General features: G+C 34.2%; 2 protein-coding genes across 2 annotated transcripts in view; one reads left to right on the forward strand and one right to left on the reverse strand.

The window, feature by feature from the left end:
• LOC128991423 (dopamine D2-like receptor) overlaps positions 1-10974 on the forward strand; it is a 71166-nt gene extending 60192 nt beyond the window's left edge. The window contains exons 5-6 of the mRNA XM_054414285.1: positions 8591-9496; positions 10126-10974. Coding sequence (XP_054270260.1) covers positions 8591-9496; positions 10126-10522 — 1303 coding nt within the window. The 3' untranslated portion in view covers positions 10523-10974. The remainder of the gene's footprint in view (positions 1-8590; positions 9497-10125) is intronic.
• The window catches only part of LOC128991422 (26S proteasome non-ATPase regulatory subunit 1-like), a 256979-nt gene that overhangs the window by 140599 nt on the left and 97893 nt on the right, over positions 1-18487 (reverse strand). The window lies entirely within an intron of this gene.

Below are 18487 nucleotides of genomic sequence, written 5' to 3' on the forward strand. Positions count from 1 at the left end.
GAAATTACCGTCCGCCTCTGTTCTCGTCTTCTGTTTTCATTATCTTTCGCAATCGTAAGAATTAGACAGCATCATACCTACGAGGTGTTCGTGTTCATAAGTAGCGAAAGAGTATTTGTATAGAAAAACAAGTTTCAAAGACGATTAGATTTATCATAATAGTAGGGGCATATATATTTTAACTACATTTCCAAAAAATATATCTAAATTGTCAAATTGTTGAACCCATACGTATTTGTATACCACTAAAAAGGTTTATCAGCTTCTAAAGACAATGACTAACACCACAACTGACTTGAGACACCACAACTAATAAAAATGTCAAAACCATTTGCAAACACATCGGTTCTGTGTGTTACAAAACTAAATCAAGCCATCTAACTGGATCGCAGAAAAGAGATAAAAGCTTAAGAGAAGAGATAAAAATGTAATACCCTAAGAGAGCAGTCGTTGATTGCACGAAGCATCGTTTAAGTTAACCAAATACAATGACAGTTTTAGTCATGCATTGGTCGTTTTAGTTAGATTCCGGGATCTTCGTCTCGAAGTCCTTAAAGTGACTTATCCGTATATTATATTTTAATAAGTATTCGCCTTAATCTCTAGGTAACGCACAAGGCTGCATCGGTAAAAATCTGTTTACCAAAGTCAAATACTTATTGGGGAGCTGCATTAAATTCGCATCTAATGCACTAATGTTGGTTGGATGGTAGATTAAATATTTGTCTTTAATTACGTTACATGAAAAAATACAATCATCTATTCCGTTAAAAATTGATGTCAAAAATAAAGTAACATGTTTTACCAGATGAACGGATGTTCTCAAGGGCCGATTTTTATGATAATTCTTATCGAAGACCACTGATGAAATATTCTAAATTATTCACAGCCCATTTTTCAGAACAAGATCAGTGTTTCATTATAAATACATTTATTACAAAAACCCATGATAATTGAACCATATAAAAAACTTTAGTTAATTAATATTGAAAACTAGAAAATCTCAAACCGCTTTTTGTTCAAAACAATTCTAAACCAGTGAGTGTCAAAGCGATATGCCAACTTGTAACATAACCAGGGTTGACGTGGTTTATTGGAGGGTAACGATGACTCAAAGCTATCGTTTACGATTGCTGAGCAACGAGCAAGTCACATCGTGTTACTTGTCACGGCATGACTGAGCACTATTGATATTAATGTGCGTTTTGAGACAAACGATGGGGTGTAAATAATATCTGCAACACATAGTTATTTTCCTTGTCACAAAAGGTGCCTGCTACTTAAAAACTGCTAGTAGTTCCTCGTTAACACATTGCTACCCCTATCAACAATACTATGATTATTTTTTTTACTACACAAGTTTAAGCATTTCTAGGCTCTAGGGTGTTGTGTAAATAAACTAAGTTGGTATTTTTCCTTGGCCAATGAGCTAAAAACTTTCTATCTGCTTCTGAATTCACCAAACCGAGACATTTATCGTCACGTTGCTGAAATCTTGATAATTGGGTATTATTTAAGCACTCCGTCGACATAGAGTTCTTACCACTCTTGTAGATAAGATTTTTACTGTCCAGAAGTTGTAAAAGTTATAAATACCCAAATAGACAGCTACAGAAGTAGTTCCAATACTCTATCCCATTCCTTTTGTCTCCAACTCTATTCAAACAACATTTTTGTGCCTACAAGAGAATTCCACTAAAATAGCAGAAAAGAAAATAAAGACACATTTCACACACTAGAAAGAAAAATAACCACGGTTTGACTAAATGGGAGGGAATAAAGGAAAGGAAATGTGCCTGGAGCAAGTCTGGGCTGGAGACGTGATATTTTAGTGTCCTTCGCAAGGTAAGAGGGGTAGACCTACTTTATCTCTGGAATCACAGGAGAAGGGGGTTAAAATTTCTGAAAATATATAAAATATTGTTTCCATCCATAAATGCTGACGTTTCTACATTCAAAGCACTTTTTCTTTTCAAATCTATCTTTAAATGATGAAATTACTAACAGGAACGATTATTGTCTGAAATATTACACAGGAAATGTTGGGAAATCGTTATAAGGGTTACAATGTTTATCTTTTGAGCAGTATTCCAATAAATTATATCCATGGCAACAACAGGAAAAACAATGGTAGCCATGGCAATAATGAGAAAAGCATTAATGTTTGCGTCTTCAAATGCCTTTAATTTCAACTGTCATATAGATGGTTACGGTGTAGGCCTATGGTGTATGCTTGTAGAACGCAAGTCATGATTTATATTTTTTATTGAACCATTAATTGTAGGAAATACGTATTTTTTTGGATCCTGAAACAGATTAATATATATAATAATTTATTCTGTGATCCATCGCAATGGTAACCATTCTATTTAATCTTCATGACTATATAATCTATTTTCATAAATCATTGCGAAGAACGGGTAAAACTACCAGTTCTAAGATATAGAGCAAGAGCAAAATCCTGTTTCTTATTATAGATCAAAAATGTTAAAGCAAACTTTACAACAAAAGTACTCTTTTCAAAATTCACAACACTTAGTTTCCTAAATATTTTAGAAAACAATGATTAATCCGGCATGAATTAATTCTTGAAATCCTAGTTATACAACAAACATGGATTTCTAGATCCCGAACTAATACTTTAATCGTTGTCATTGGATACTGCAAGTCCATTCTCCTATTGTCAAATCTAATGGTTGGTTTTATGTGTTTTATGACCGGCTCTTCAGTTCGTTGATGTCAAGTAAATTGTTGTATTATTATGGTACGTTTTACATGCTGTTCCGTATATTTTGCTTTAACACCAAAGAGAAAACAATACAATAGATATTCTATTTGGTCTTAGTTCTAAAATGAATAAAATCATCAAAAAGTACGTATCAACAAGGACGAAACATTGATTTAGGCCTACATTGAAATTATAAGATAACATCACTGTATTTACTTACCATTATACAACGTCAACAATCAATGACGTGACCATATCGATTGGACTGACTAACCGTTGCCAAAATGTAAACGTGTAAAATAATGACGTAATCAAAAAATAGTTAATTTAGTGTCATATGTCGAGTGAAATATTGAAAATCTGACTCGACAAAGTATTTAAACATACAATAATTGACCCAACGGTTATTAGTAATTGAATTTCTTCTGTTAAAATTATTAGTAAAAAGTACCTGTTGAATTTATTGTTTCTGACTACTCATAAAAAATCATTATTTCTTTCAATTCGAGAGAGTTATTTACTGTTGAATGTAAAAAATATGTTCAGTAGTTTCACGAATTAAAATTTATCTAGGGCCTATTGCATTTACACAAAACATACAAATGCAAAACATAAATTATTTCTAGTACTCGTACGATTACCATATAGAAAGCAATGTCAACAATTCTTTAAAATTTTCCCCGATGGTTGAAAAAGTTCAAATACCCCCTAATACACAAAAGAATGTGTTGGACATTACTTTGTAAAATCACATCTTGAGACATCCAATACCCTATAACCTGGCCCCAATAGCGACAGTTAAGCAAGTTTAGCTACGATCTAGAGAGAATGTTGTAATGCAAAATTAATGACTTTGAAAGCGAGTTATCCCGGACAAAGATGGCCAGATGTAATAAAGTGCTATTACCTGCGACACTTTACTACCTCAGTAAAACGCCGTTAAGCGCTTTAGTGTCTTGAAGCAATGTAGCCTGGACGGCGCTTGCAGAAAATTGACACCATAGTAATGGTAATTGGAGAAGGTTAAAACATTTGGGCGCTGTTGAATAGCTAATGATGGCCGGGAAATGGGTGTAAAAGATAATACAATAGTTATTTCCTGACAAAAATTTTATTTTACTCATTGTTGTGTTGTACTACAAAGATTTTAGTAAATTTATTTTTATGTACGATAAAAACGTCAAATTTCCTGTACCTACTGCGTTATGGGGTGTTACAATCGTAACAAGGAATTACTCAAGAAATTGACAGCAAATTTGGAGTATATACATAGGTGAATATGGTAACAGAAAATTTATATTCCGTTGAGGTATACAAATTCTAGCGTAGGTATACCAATCAAAATACAATTTGCTCGAGTCCACCAAAAGTTCTTATCAATTAAAAAGTACTTGTACCAAATTTATGTTCTAAAACTGTACTTGTTGCCTCATTTACACCACCACTAAGATTACGTATACTTACTAAATTGTTCGGTTAAACTTTTAAATATACTGAGATATATTGAGAACTCACGTTATGCACACCAGTACACATTTGAATAGTCTTTGTCGGAATAACGTCAGTGAGAAAAACGGCTTTGGCTGGCTAGAAGTAAGTAACACCATCGTCAAACTATCACCGTTTTCGGAGCTATGCACTAAGATTCCATGTCGTCACTTGCACTCTGTAATGCACAATCAACAACGCTGTATTTGCCAGGAATAGTAAAGTAGCAACTTCATTATTAACTGTCGTAGTTGTGGACACAGTTGTAAAATTTTCGGAGTTATGCACTGAGATTCCATATTGTCACTTTCACTCTGTAATGCACAATCAACAACGCTGTATATTCAAGGAATAGTAAAGTAGCAACTTCATTATTAACTGTCGTAGGTGTGCACACAGTTGTCAAATTTTCGGAGTTATGCACTGAGATTCCATACTGTCAGATGCACTCTGTAATGCACAATCAACAACGCTGTATTTGCCAGGAATAGAAAGTAGCAACCTCATTATTAACTGTCGTAGTTGTGCACACAGCTGTCAAGTTTTCGGAGAAGCGATCATGGCAGCAGGAAGAGTACAGTAGAAGCGTCGCATTACCACATTACGATGATGGATGCCTCCACAGCCAATCTGATTTATCGTTCCCGCCTTTTAGGATAAAATATTTACACTCTTCCCGCGCAATTCGCAGCGGCTGTACATGATATGGAGTATACCACGAATTTAATCTCACCCATGAGAAACAAAGTTTCACACAAAACCAGTATGTTGTGGTTAGGGAAAGTTTAGAGGTGTCTGAAACGACCATGGATTATAATTTTAAATAGGTATATAATATTTAAACTCAAAATTAGCATCGATGAAGTTAGGGTGAACATTACAATCATCGTGGATAAAACCAGTATAATTCGATAGTAAAACTACCGGATTACTTTACACGTATAATTCAAACAAAGATACAAAGCAAAATTAATGTGCGCAAACCGGTTAAATTTTGCTTCACAGTACTTTACTGACATTCTCAAAAACTTCAACATAAAAATATCCAATCACTTTTTACAACCAAGGCCGCCATCAGATATTTCAAGTTTCAATGATGATTAACAAAGCAAAAAAGTGTACTTTAAATAATCAAATGATTGCAATATAAACATTTTAAACAAAATATTCAACGAAGTAAGCGATACTTGAAAGGAATACATCAATCCACGTTGCACATGTTTCCAAAATGAGTCGCCAAAACCAATCTGGACGAACCACATGTTGTGATTCCGTAAACAATAAAATGTAAAACCGGCGCAGGCAGACATCGGATATGCGGTCCTCATTATGTGCCGTAACATAACATAACAATGCGGAAAACATGGGAAGGGACGTCAGTGAGCCGCTCTGTAGTCTACAGCCTCTATTGTACTGGACCTAGGGTTGTATGGTGGAGTGGAGGTTATTTGGTGTAGAGGTTTGTTAAATTTTATCAGTACAGTTCACTTTCGTACTGTACCGGCTCACCCCTTGCTTTGCTGGATACGTTCCACGTACAGATCTGTAGTCTATGTGGACGAGCAAATGCAAGGTTGAAAGAGGCCGCCAACCTCTTTTATAGGAAAGAAATATATATATGGGGTCATACATAAATAACATTTATAAGCAAATAATTGGAAAATGCACTGATAAAAACACACATCAGTACTTTTTAGTTGACATCAAAGTTCGGAAATATTTCTCACCATAATAAAAACCCATAATAAATACAAAGCATATGTTGAATACTAATTAAAAAAAAATTTGTTCCATCTGATTTATAGCGAACGTTTCCTTTTTCAGTAAGATATACAGCTGATGTTTTCTTCATCACGATACATATCGGATATATTTAAATTCAATAGCGGATGTATCCAAATTCATACAACTTATAACAGATGTATCTTAGTTCAATGAGTTGTAGCGGATGTATCCTAGTTCAATATGATTTATAACGGATATATCCTAGTTCAATATTATTCATAGCGGATATATCGTAGTTCAATATTATTCATAGCGGATGTATCCTAGTTCAATATGATTCATAGCGGATGTATCCTAGTTCAATATGATTTATAGTGGATGGATCCTTATTCAATACGATTTATAGTGGATGGATCCTTGTTCAATACGATTTGTAGCAAAATTGTCCTTATTTTAAACCATATGCAGCCATTGTTACTTTGTTCAATACCGGTGAATATTCAATGTTAAATATCGAGACCACACCATTTCACAAACCCTCCCCTGTACGACTGTACTTGTAATTGATGAATTCCTCAAATTACGCATATTGCGCAAATCCATATCATCAACGTTTCATTGAACACCATACATCGCTGTATTGTAGCGTCTGTATTGTGCAATACCGAGTATTGCGGGTGTATTGTCGCCACAAACGTGTGCCGAGTCTTTGTTATCTTCACGCCCGCTACACACAACCTCATCCTTATCACAAACTCTGCAAGCTTTGTTTCACAATGTTATTTAAACATCGCATTTGTCCGGGTGCTTAGTCGTGTATAGGGTAAGGTTGTCTCGTGTGTAATGTGTCTCTATTTTTGTTCAAATTTAATATATCTATGATTATTACGTATATTAGTTATTTGAAATGCGTTGGGAATAGCAAGATAAATGTGGAAATACATATAAAAGTAAGACGTACTCAAACAGAATATTATCAAAGAGTTTAAGTTTAAATTTTTCAGTTTCAGTTGTAGCGGAAACTCATGCAAGTATTACGGTTCCGCCAAAACCTTTTCTTGACCTCAATGTTATTAAGAATTCTAGAATTCTATAACCAATGCTGTAAGGTAAAAATAAAGATAAAATGTTTAGTTCTACCCACGTAAAAGTAAAGTTCTTTAGGCGAAAATTTGTTTTAACCTGAAACAATAATTATTTACAGATTAAAACAAAAATAATCTTGTGTATATTAGATTACTTCAGAACAAAATATACAGAAAATTCTAAATATTACGGTCTTACCCTATAACCAATCTCTTTCGAACCCATAAAAAATCTAACAACATAAATAAGTTAATTGATTTCTTCGACAAACCTGTCACTGGAAAAATACGCAGCCTTAATAAAATTATAATTAGGTGGGTCGGGGTGGAACGGAATTTCCTTGAAAGACAGGGGGGGGGGCAATAGTGATTAAATAAGGATTTCTCTTCGAGACACCTGCCACCAGCAAGGCGAGTGTTTGACTGAGGAGAAAAGGCGCTCCGTGGAGAAAACCTTATTTTGAAAAAGAGGAAACAAAATAGATGAGTGAAGCGGGTTAATTAATAAGTTTAACTGAAGCGACAACTAAAAATAATTTGGTTATAATCTTCACTTTATTAGTTTTCAGTATTTAAATGTGTCACAGAGCAAAACTGGCTTCCATATTCCCCAGTTAAATTTCCAAAGGGTAGGATTTTTATACCTAATTCTATAGTTACAATATGGTAAGGGTTTACATCACCTCCAAGAGAGCAGACCGTTTAATTACTTCATTTTTAGTGGGCCTTTTCAATTCATGTTATTTTAATTATTCTAGATCGGCTATATAATACCAAAATAGATCACAGAGATCGTTAAGTTTATAAATAGGACCTAAAACATAAAAAGCATCAACTAAAAACTAACAAATTACGATGCTCTTGCAGTAATTTTCCGAGTTCTTAATTATGATCCACTATATTTATATCACTTAGATTGTGTGTCACGTCACAAATGCTTCATGGAAGAAAACAATTATCGCAGCTCATTCACATGATCGGTTATTATCAGCATTAACGCCGTCAGTGACACCCTGCCTCTCCATGTAGCCTGTCATGACAGCCTGCTTCTCCATTTAGCCTATCGCGGGGGCGGACACGAGATTAACACTGATAATAACTCTGTTTGATGCACTCATTTCAAACTGTCAAACTTGGTTGATTTTCTATCTACGATGATAGATTACGAGGTATAAATAAGCTTCTGAGCACAAGTTTACCGGCTTGAAAATCGTGAAAATTATTCAGACTCAACGTCTAGCACTGCAGCTAAGTAACGTAAGCATTGGGTGTTGACAGATCCTAGAATACTACTTAAAAGTAAAACAAAATCAAGTAGGTAGGTTGTGGAGACTAAATGTTTTTTAACGTCTGTTAAGCGAGTTCCAAAATCATCCCGTTGACTTGAACATCAATAACATGAATATAAGTTTTTACGCCCAATCAACAACGTTGTATCATTACTTAATTTTCGAACCAGCATAAGACCAAGTTGGTTTGACAATCATTGCATCAAGTTATGTATAAGGAAAATAAGTAAACTTCACAGATACGTTGTTGTTACTCACTACTTTTTTGTCAACAGAGAGCCAGTGCGGGAGCAGGAGCAGGAGCACGCTGCAGACAGCAGCGAAGGTAGTTCAAAGTCTGCAGAGGACACTAGAAAGACGACGTCACAAGACAAACCTCGACTGACCCGTCGCAGCGGCCACCGTCGTCGCCGACGAGCCTCTACCATAGGGGAGAGTTGTGTACGTCCTACAGTGACACGATCAGCACTGGAGCGACGACGAGTGTCCAGCTACCACGAGCCATCCAGCAAGTGGACCACCAGCGAGTCATCCAGCGCCGAGGAGCAGAAGAACGACGACGCTCCGCCAGAGATTGTCAACACGTGCAGAAAACACAGCGGCGTCAGCGAAAAAGACATCGGCTACACACTGCTGGAGGGTGACGCCAAACTGTTGGAGAAAACCGAACCGAACGAAGACAAACAGAAAGACGATCCCTTGTCACTTCTACCTCCGCCGTGTACGTGTCCCTACTTCGGCGACTCCGAGAAGAAGAATAATCGTCCCACTACGGAAGTAGTTATAATAACCACGACGGACGAAACATCTTCCCCGCTGGTGGCGAAACCTCCTTTCCCTAGAAGAAACCAGAACTACAAGTTAGATACTGACTCCATATCCAGCACGGACACTCGCAGTTTGAGTTCCTCCCTCAAGTCACCGGCGAGACTAAGCTCTAGAAGGGCGCGGTCGTCCCTGACTAGCGAGAGCAGTGGTACAGTAGTGACGTGGGAATCCACCCCGCGACGTCACCGAAGAGGAAGCTTCAGCTCCGGAGGGACTGTCAGGACCATGGTGCTCTCGGCCAAGGGCAACGACATGCCCAAGGCGCCTATCCTGCGACGCTCTGCCACGCTGCGAGTGCCCAGAAGAGACGTCGTCACTGGCAAAGCGGACCCCGAGTCAGGAATATTGTACAGGTAATAAATAGTCAAGACCTTTTACCACTCAATCACTTTAGTAGGGGCTGGAGGGTGTAGGGCCCACTCAATGTCATTTATTGATTTTTATGACGTGATCTGAATGATTTATGACATAGGATGGAAGGCGTTATGAGGTGTGACACAATAGGATACATGACGTCATGAGTTGTATCAACCTTGTATTTTTACCTAGATAACCAACATTTAAATCAAGGAAAGGGCTTACAGTGGGAAGTAGGGAGAGCAATTTAGCAAGTAGGGAGTTTGATTGTTCTTCAATTTTCCCTAAAAGAAGTAAAATAGTGAATAAAGTAGTAATACAGTTAATAAGAAAATGGAATGTTCTCGATGTGTTAAAATGTTTTAGATTTTAAGATACTCTAGCATAAAAAAATCACCTAACAACGCATCACAATGTTTTCTATTATAGCTATTGTCAAGCGGTTGTTGAAAGGAATTCAGAACACTGAATGTGTACTGTTGATGAGATATATGATCTTTTGAAGAGCAGGTTGGTGAACATTGTTTAGTTCTGTTGTAAATTAAACAGTTGAATCGAAAATCTTTATACTCTCTTATAGCTTATTTATTAAATCTCCCGGATAACCTCTAGTTTCCCTGTGCAGGTACGGCTCAACCCCAGGGATCGCCCGCGGAGGCACCGTCCGCACCCACCACTCCCGCAACTCCAGCGTCATGTCCCGCACCTCGTCACGCCACGGCCGCATCATCCGTCTGGAGCAGAAGGCCACCAAGGTGCTGGGAGTAGTCTTCTTCACCTTCGTCATCCTCTGGGCTCCCTTCTTCGTCCTCAACCTGCTACCATCGCTCTGCTCCGAGTGCGAACAAAAGATCGACCAGGGAGTGTTCGACTTCGTCACGTGGCTCGGCTACGCCAGTTCCATGGTCAATCCGATATTCTACACTATATTCAACAAGGTGTTCCGCCAAGCTTTCAAAAAGGTGTTGCTCTGCAAATACCACCGCAAGGGGAGCTGGAAGCCGGGCAAAGCAAAGCTATAGACTGATAGTTTCCGAGCTTCTAACCAATCGATCACATGTAAGAGAAACACCACAAATGTAATCAAACTGAGCTCTGTTTTGTTTCGGTTTTATCTAGCAATATTGTAGTTTTTTTTTAGTGATGACTTAAATACACTACTGCGTTGTTTTTACATATTGCAAGAACTTCAAATAAGTATGCTATATCCAGATCCCACACATTTAGTAAATTCAGAGTATTTTGACTAACGAAGATTACGTTTGCAAAGGTAAAACCTCAAATAACACCTAACTAATAATTTTAAATTACGTGGAATGAGTAAATTATTAATTAAATAAAACCATAAAATATAGTTAAGGTGGCTACACAAAAATGTGAACTTTGGTCACAGTCGAGAAGCTGATAGACAGATGATACGAAACTTTACCAAACAAATAAGTCTATCTGGTCTGATAGTAAACATGTCCAGCTATCGTTTCTAACCGCAGTTTAAAATTACAAAATCGTTATTCCCGTAAAGTTTCTGGATACATATATTCCTTTAAAAACCTTTAGAAAGCATGTTTATCCTAAATTAATTTAAACATATGGAAGATTTATTTTTGATGTTTTTCGTATTGCATATATTTGTTCAAAACCCTTTTAAAAACTCGAGCCTCTAAAATTAATTTGAACTCTGATGTAATTTGAGTAAAGCCTACCTGTGCATCCAAACACAAAAGTATCCATTGATGTTTTACTTAAATTAAAAATTATCATTGTTATAATTTAAAAATTAACGTTTAGACTACTATAGAAAAGAAGAAACTTGTATAGTACCTTAAGTTTATTTTATCAGGCTCTAACAATCCTATAGGCCTACTTTGAATTATTGTCGATTATTTAGGAATTGCTGTACCTTTTATTCCAATAAAAGATATTTTCACGGAAGTTACGTTAATAAGCTAATTTGTGTCTTGGTCTAATAAGGTCTTACCTTGTAATTACAAAGGCCTATTATATACAGCGAAATGAAAAATTAAGAATATCAATGAATATTGTTTTTGTATTTGTATTTTATAAAAGTAATTATATTCCATTTGTGATCATTTTACACGAAATAAGTTCCCGAATAGCAAGTACTGTAGTACCGGAGATATTTTTATACAAGATTTTGGCACTCTTTTAACCGTAGATATATTATTTTAGTTACTTTTAGAGAGAGGCATTTTTACTGATAGAACTTATATGACGAAGAACAAACGCTTTCGTAAGCACACAGTGTATAAGTGTTTAGAAACAGTATACGTGTAAATTATGTAAAAACTTGTGTAAATAAAATGTATCTTGGCACAAAATCGTATATGTACATAACACAGAATATATTGTGATACATTATAGATTTAGTATGTGTATTATGTGAATAAGAGGACCTCTACGTTTGTTGGAAGTAAATTATCTTAATCTTGATTAGTTTTATTTGCCCTTTGGTCAATTTTCTTTATATTATACTAATCTGTTTATTTTTCCTATTTGATCCAATCACAGAAAGGTAGTTATAATTATTTTTAATTGTTGTAGTAGCTTTACTCATGTTTTAATTACTGCATTATAACTTCGTAAAACCGTTAGCTCAGTTTTTACAACAATTGTTGTTTTTATTCGTATAGAAATTTAAATATTTTACCCTCATCATAATGTGGATGAAAACTTAAAAATAATTCATTACAAAAAAAATTTAAAATTTAAAAATACAAAGGGGAAATAATAAACACAATCAACCACTACTAGAAAAATATAGCATCTTGGTTTAGACCTTCTTTTAAATATTACTATACAAAGACTTTATTTTTTACTTTATAAATAAATTGCAGGATCTGCTGGTTTCGATGCGAATAGCGGACTCAATTCCTGGCATTGTCCCGGCCCATTACTCTTCAATAAACAATAGTGTCGCGGCCAACTTTGACCGGGGAAAACCGGGAATATTTCAGTGCGGAAAAGGTACAATTTATTGAACTAGAATGCCACTGAGCTACAGTAAAAAGGGCCTGAGATATATTTCTCTGAAAAATTTAGATGGTTTACAGTAAGACAACAAAATATATAGTGAAAAAGATGAATTTATAAAAAAATAAGTATCATTACAAAATTATCAAATGCATAGCGAAATAAAATACAATTAAGTTACATGTAAATACATAGAGCGTTTGTCTACATATCGTGCGTCTATTGTTCCCGTAGCTAAAGAAAGTCAAAGAAACGACTGTATTAAACCTATAGTACATAAACATTAACCAAACAAAATTTCAAGCCACTGATAAAAACACTTGAATCAGTTTTACCCCACAACATCCTGGAAGGTTACAAATAGTTTTTAAATATGAAATTTAAAATCCCAAACTAATTGTTTAGAACTGTTATAGTTTATTAGGAAACATGCCAAATTTAACAACAATTTTAAGTTTGATAAAACCATGATAAAATTAACTACATAAAACTCTGATATAAAACCCCTTGAAACAGATTTACTTCAAAATTAATCATCTAACGGCAAAATAGTTCCCAAAATTAATAAATTCAACTTTTAATTCTTAGGAAGATTTCCCTTACAAAGATTTTATAGTTGTTATACTCACAATTTAAATATTCACATTGAAAACAAAAAATTCAATTGCCATGAAAATCACCATAAAAATAATTGGATTTAAAAATTACTTTAAATTTTAATTTTAATTCCTCTAAATCTGTACTAAGTTCTTAGCACTTTCAAGCGATTACGTAAGGATTAAGGACATTAAAAGTTAGTTGGCTTAGCGCGTAAGACGCGCCAACTCCAAGTTGCGCCGCACTTAATGGACTTTTGATGTTCAGGACTCGACAACCCCAAACCCTCATATCCAGCCAACGCTTGGTGTTAACACGTCGAAAACACCTTTCTGGGCATAATGACATTCTTCACTGTCATTAATGCCTGGTCGTAGTATGAGTCGACAATGGGAAGCATTTAAAAAATGTTATTAAAAATATCAACGGAGATGGCAGATTAGCGAGTATAATAGAATCATCGACTATGACTTAGTGGTGCTAGTAGGCCTAGTGTACATCACATTTTATTGTAAAACCTGAATTATATTTTACGCCACACCACACTGTTTTGCCGAACTTCCCACGCAAGGATTTAGTCCAGAAAACAGCTGTTTGCCATCAGCTTAATCAAATGGGGTTTCATTACGTACTGTAATGAGTTTTTCACCACACTATGATGTTTTTGGCTGTATTACATACGTTAATTGGTGGCTGAAAGTTACGTTTTGCTGGCCATGCCAGCTGTCATTGTAATTTGGGGACCGAGCAGGTTTTTACAGGCCGGGGCCGCAAAATCAGCTGTCCGCTTACTTACTTAAAACATGAATGCATTTTAAATACACAATCAAAATCCATAGCATTGCAATAGGATTGTGTTATTGTCACCGTTGCCTAGCAACTATTTATTTTTATTTTGCTGATCCTCAAATTATTTCTTCACATAACCCTAAAGTTGTAGTTGTGTTGACTATCAGTGTGCATTATTGTAGTGGCGAATAGTGGTATAGTGTGGTGAAAAATAGCGTTCATACCATGGACCGAAATGGTTAGCAGCTCTCGATCGATTTAAGTTCTCGACTTCGTCTCGAACTTAAAAACTATCTCGAGCCGGCAAAACCTCATTTTCGGCCCTAGGTACGAAATATACCATTACCGGACACCAACCAGCTAATTATATAGTGTATCTTGGTAATGAGTGAGAGTGGTTAGTTTATAAAAAAAACATTACCTCTCTTAGAGGTTATCTAGAGGTTAGATTAGGTTAGAGGTTAGTGATTGTTAGTCCTTTAGTCTGTGGTAATATTATAATTAAGGATTAGTACGGATTTAGTAGTATAGCGTAAAATATCGTACGTCACTCGTCCAAAATGTGTTTACCGGACTAGTAACGCAATACTGTATACTATTACGTGTGATGTTGGAAACGTTAGTTCACTGGTGTCAAATAAATATTTTAATTTTTTGGGGTAAATTTTTCGATTTCTGCTTTGTTGTAAAATTAGAGGGCGGGTTATGTTTTTAAGTAAATAGTTTTATGAGGTTAAAATTGTTTTAAAAAATTTTAAACTTTGTCAATGTGTACCCATAGAGAAAAACGCCCTCTGCATGAACCAAACAGAACTAAATTTAAATTATCTTCAGGATGATAAATCCACAAGGGATCATGTATAATCTACGACCGAAACTTTTAGATATGAAAAAGTAATATTATCTACAAATATTTATTGTAGAATGGGTTGGGAGTTTCCTTAGCATTTCCGTTGGTAGTTAGGGGTGATAAAGTAGACATGGCAAGTGTGTAATTTTTAATTATCTGGTCGAGTAATTTTAATCTAGTTTGTTCTTTTCATTTAATGCACAATTTAAGAACTAAGAAACTACAAGGCAGCCCTTCCTTAGTTTAATAATATCATAAAAAAATCTAAGCATACTGTTAGAAAGTATTTTCCTGTAGATGTGCAGAATCCCTTTATAAATTAAAATAGGCTCAAAAATAAACACAATAAATTAATTTTAAAATTTAAAAAAAATAACATTAATTCGATGGGTTGCCATGCTGGTGACGAAATAACAACGAAATATAAAAAAAATCTAAACAAATGGAAGAAATTCCAATCACGTGCTTTATTTACAGCGTGGGGGTGAAAATGGAGAAATCTGTACATTATGTAATTTTTGCTCGAGTTTTCTATCACTGCCCGACCTCTAGTACATATTGACTTGTCCGTTTATTATTTAAATAATTATACTTTTCATTGTTTTTAGGATTCAATCTAAAAAAATTAAATGCTAACAGCCTTACAGTTTTGCAAATATTGTTCGAACTTTTGTTCAAAAATTATATTTGCACTACAATATAAGAAAAGAATTATAGAGAAAAACAATTATATTAACATCATATCTTTTGGGGAGAAAGCAGAGAACAGTTATCAGTGAGAGGGCAACCCGTTTTTACTCGGACTGGGCTACAGTAAAATTTGGCGTCCCTCAAGGATCCATTTTAGGACCCATACTCTTTCTTATATATATATAAATGACCTACCAGCACCTATTTCCAAAAGGTTCGTACTATTTGCTGATGATACATGTGTAATAGTTCAGGGAAAAACCTGTCTGCATTAGAAAACACTTTGAAATGAACACTAAAAGATCTGAAAATTCTGACTTTTACTAAATGAATATAAATCTAACATTATGCAATTCCACATCAGAATTAACAATAACCACAAACTCAATGGAACGGATTTAATATCACTGATAAGTTTAAATTTCTTGGGATTAATATAGATCAAAGTTTCAATTGGAAATCACACATTCAGTATTTGGTTAGTAAGTTGACTTCTTTTAGGTTTGCAATGAAATGTATTCAAAATTCAGTGTCACTAGCAACATTAAAAATTATTTATTATGCTTATATACACTCTCTGCTTCGTTATGGAATTGTTCTGTGGGGAAACTCAGGGGATATTAGCAAAGTTTTTAAAGTCCAAAAAAGTATTATTAGAGTGATGATAGGGGCAGAATATGGATCAAGCTGTCGTCGTTCTTTTAAGGAATTAAAAATAATGCCATTGACTTCTTTGTACATCTATGAAACAGTAAATTTTGTTCATTTAAATAATACACTTTTTGATGAATTTAGACCCACTCATAGTTATAATACCCGAAACCCAAATCTGCTAAATCATCCAATTCATAAACACACTCATTTTGAAAAAAAAACCCCATCTATATGGGGATTTGTCTATATAATAAGATCCCCTTAAAAAATAAAATCCTATACACCACAAACATTTAAAATTTGGACTAAATCATTATTGGTGGAGAAATCATATTACTTCCTGGCAGATTTCCTAAATGACCGTGACATTAATTGACCATTAGTTTATGTAAAATATGACACAGAATGTTTTTAACTGTTTTTTCTCTGATATTGCTTCAAGTTCTTCATTTAAATTTGTCTTTTTTCTAACTTGTTTGAATTGGTAAATTTCTCTCAATTTTGTTGTTCTTGTTGTATTTTGTTGTAACTTTTTACTTTTAGTTTTTATAACTTATTGATTGATTGAACTTTATTGATTGATGCATCTGTTCACCATTGCCTTTGTAATGAATGTTTTATGCAATAAAATACTTATGACTTATAACTTACATGAAACATTTCACTAGACTTATAATCTGGTACAAAACTTCAATGAATTTATTGTGAGCATTATGATTGTTGGTGTAGCCTGAAAGAGAAGCCATTGGCGCAGGCTTGTGTTGTTTTATTATTCAACCCCTCAGATGAAGTGTACGTAGAATGGTTTACCTTCTTGAGATGAACATTCAAAATTTCACAAGAGCTTTTCTTCTAAGTTTTACAATTTTGAATGTGGGGTAGCTTTCATTAGAATTTTCTGAGACTAAAAAAATTAGGCAAAGTTTGCATTGCCAGGCAGAAAGAGGGCTATCTCTTAAATAGAGTTTACTTGAATTGGTAAAATAGGGCATGAAGAGTTGAAAGCTTATAAAAATTACAACATCTCTTGTTCGTACGAATAAATAAATACATGTATTAAAACTTAAATTGCGGTTCTAAATCTATCAACACAGTAACATAAAGTACAACATGAACAACTTAAACAATCAAATATTTCGTATTTCCTCTGAAGTATTTGTTTTCCATTTAATTTTATCACTTTTTAGAATTTTTTTATTGTAATACATTTTCTACACACATTACGAACTCTGATTGAGAACTTAAAAAAAATAACTAAAATAATTATAACAAACATTTGTACAAATAATTAATATACTAAACCAAAACCGATTGGTGATGATATATTTAAAAAATAATAACATAAAATTGCAAAACCCCAAAATAAAATATCCAATTGTTTACTAATTTACTAATGCCAAACTCTTTTACTTTAGACAAAAAATTAAAAGAATTTTTATATTTCACTTCTTAGGGCAGAAAAATAAAATGGATGACTTTAATTAATGTGATGAAAGCAAAACATGTAAATCGCCCTTAATCAAATCAGCAGGCACAAATAAATGAGACCGTCAAAGTTAACCGTAAAAATATTAACTTCTACCAAGTTTTAATTACTTTTAACTAGTTATGCAGAGTAAAGTTGTGAAAAAAACTCGGTTCTAATGAAACTGAACTGTATTTCATTAGCTTGGCTCACGCAGGTGGTAATTGAATGATAACAAGTACATAAGTGGATAATTCTGTGGATTAATGCTGCCTCAAGTTTTACACGCAATTTTTGTTTTTATCATTTTAATTCTGTGCTATACTTTTTAGTGTTAAATTTTCTATCGATTTCGGTAATTTCATTGTAGATAGTTAAAATGACAATATCTCGTAGTATTCAAAACCTCAATTTACAGCATCGAAATAAAGATTTCTCATCAAATTAATCGCAAAACTAATACAATTCTACAAGATCGTTTAATTGTGCGAAAATAGTAAGTAAATATGATTTTTTTACACTTAGCACTTACAGTCCTTATGAAATTGGTTATGATTCTCTTTATTTTACTACTTATATATTGATAATATGCCAATGTAAAGAAGAAATGCATCTACTTTTACAACCAGGGCAAGTAACAACATCTCTAACCACTAAACCATGTCAAATAATGTCATTTGAATTTATTGAGAGAATCAAAATAACTCTGCAACTAGTTTTAGATCAATATGCTAATTGAAAAATAGTAAATCTTATTATTTGATTTCAGTAAGAACCAACATCATAATATATTTCCCGATTTGTACTTAATTAATCAGAATAAATTTTGTCATATCATTCTTTTACCCACACTAAATATATATGTTGTTTTTGTCTATCCTCTTTTTTCATCTAAAAATCCTCTATATCTAGCTGATATTGAGTATTTTACAAAATTTCTTGTGGGAATAT

Source organism: Macrosteles quadrilineatus, unplaced genomic scaffold, assembly GCF_028750875.1.
Source record: "Macrosteles quadrilineatus isolate MER2022 unplaced genomic scaffold, UCM_ALF_1.0 Scaffold_4__1_contigs__length_99947679, whole genome shotgun sequence".
NCBI lineage: Eukaryota > Metazoa > Arthropoda > Insecta > Hemiptera > Cicadellidae > Macrosteles > Macrosteles quadrilineatus.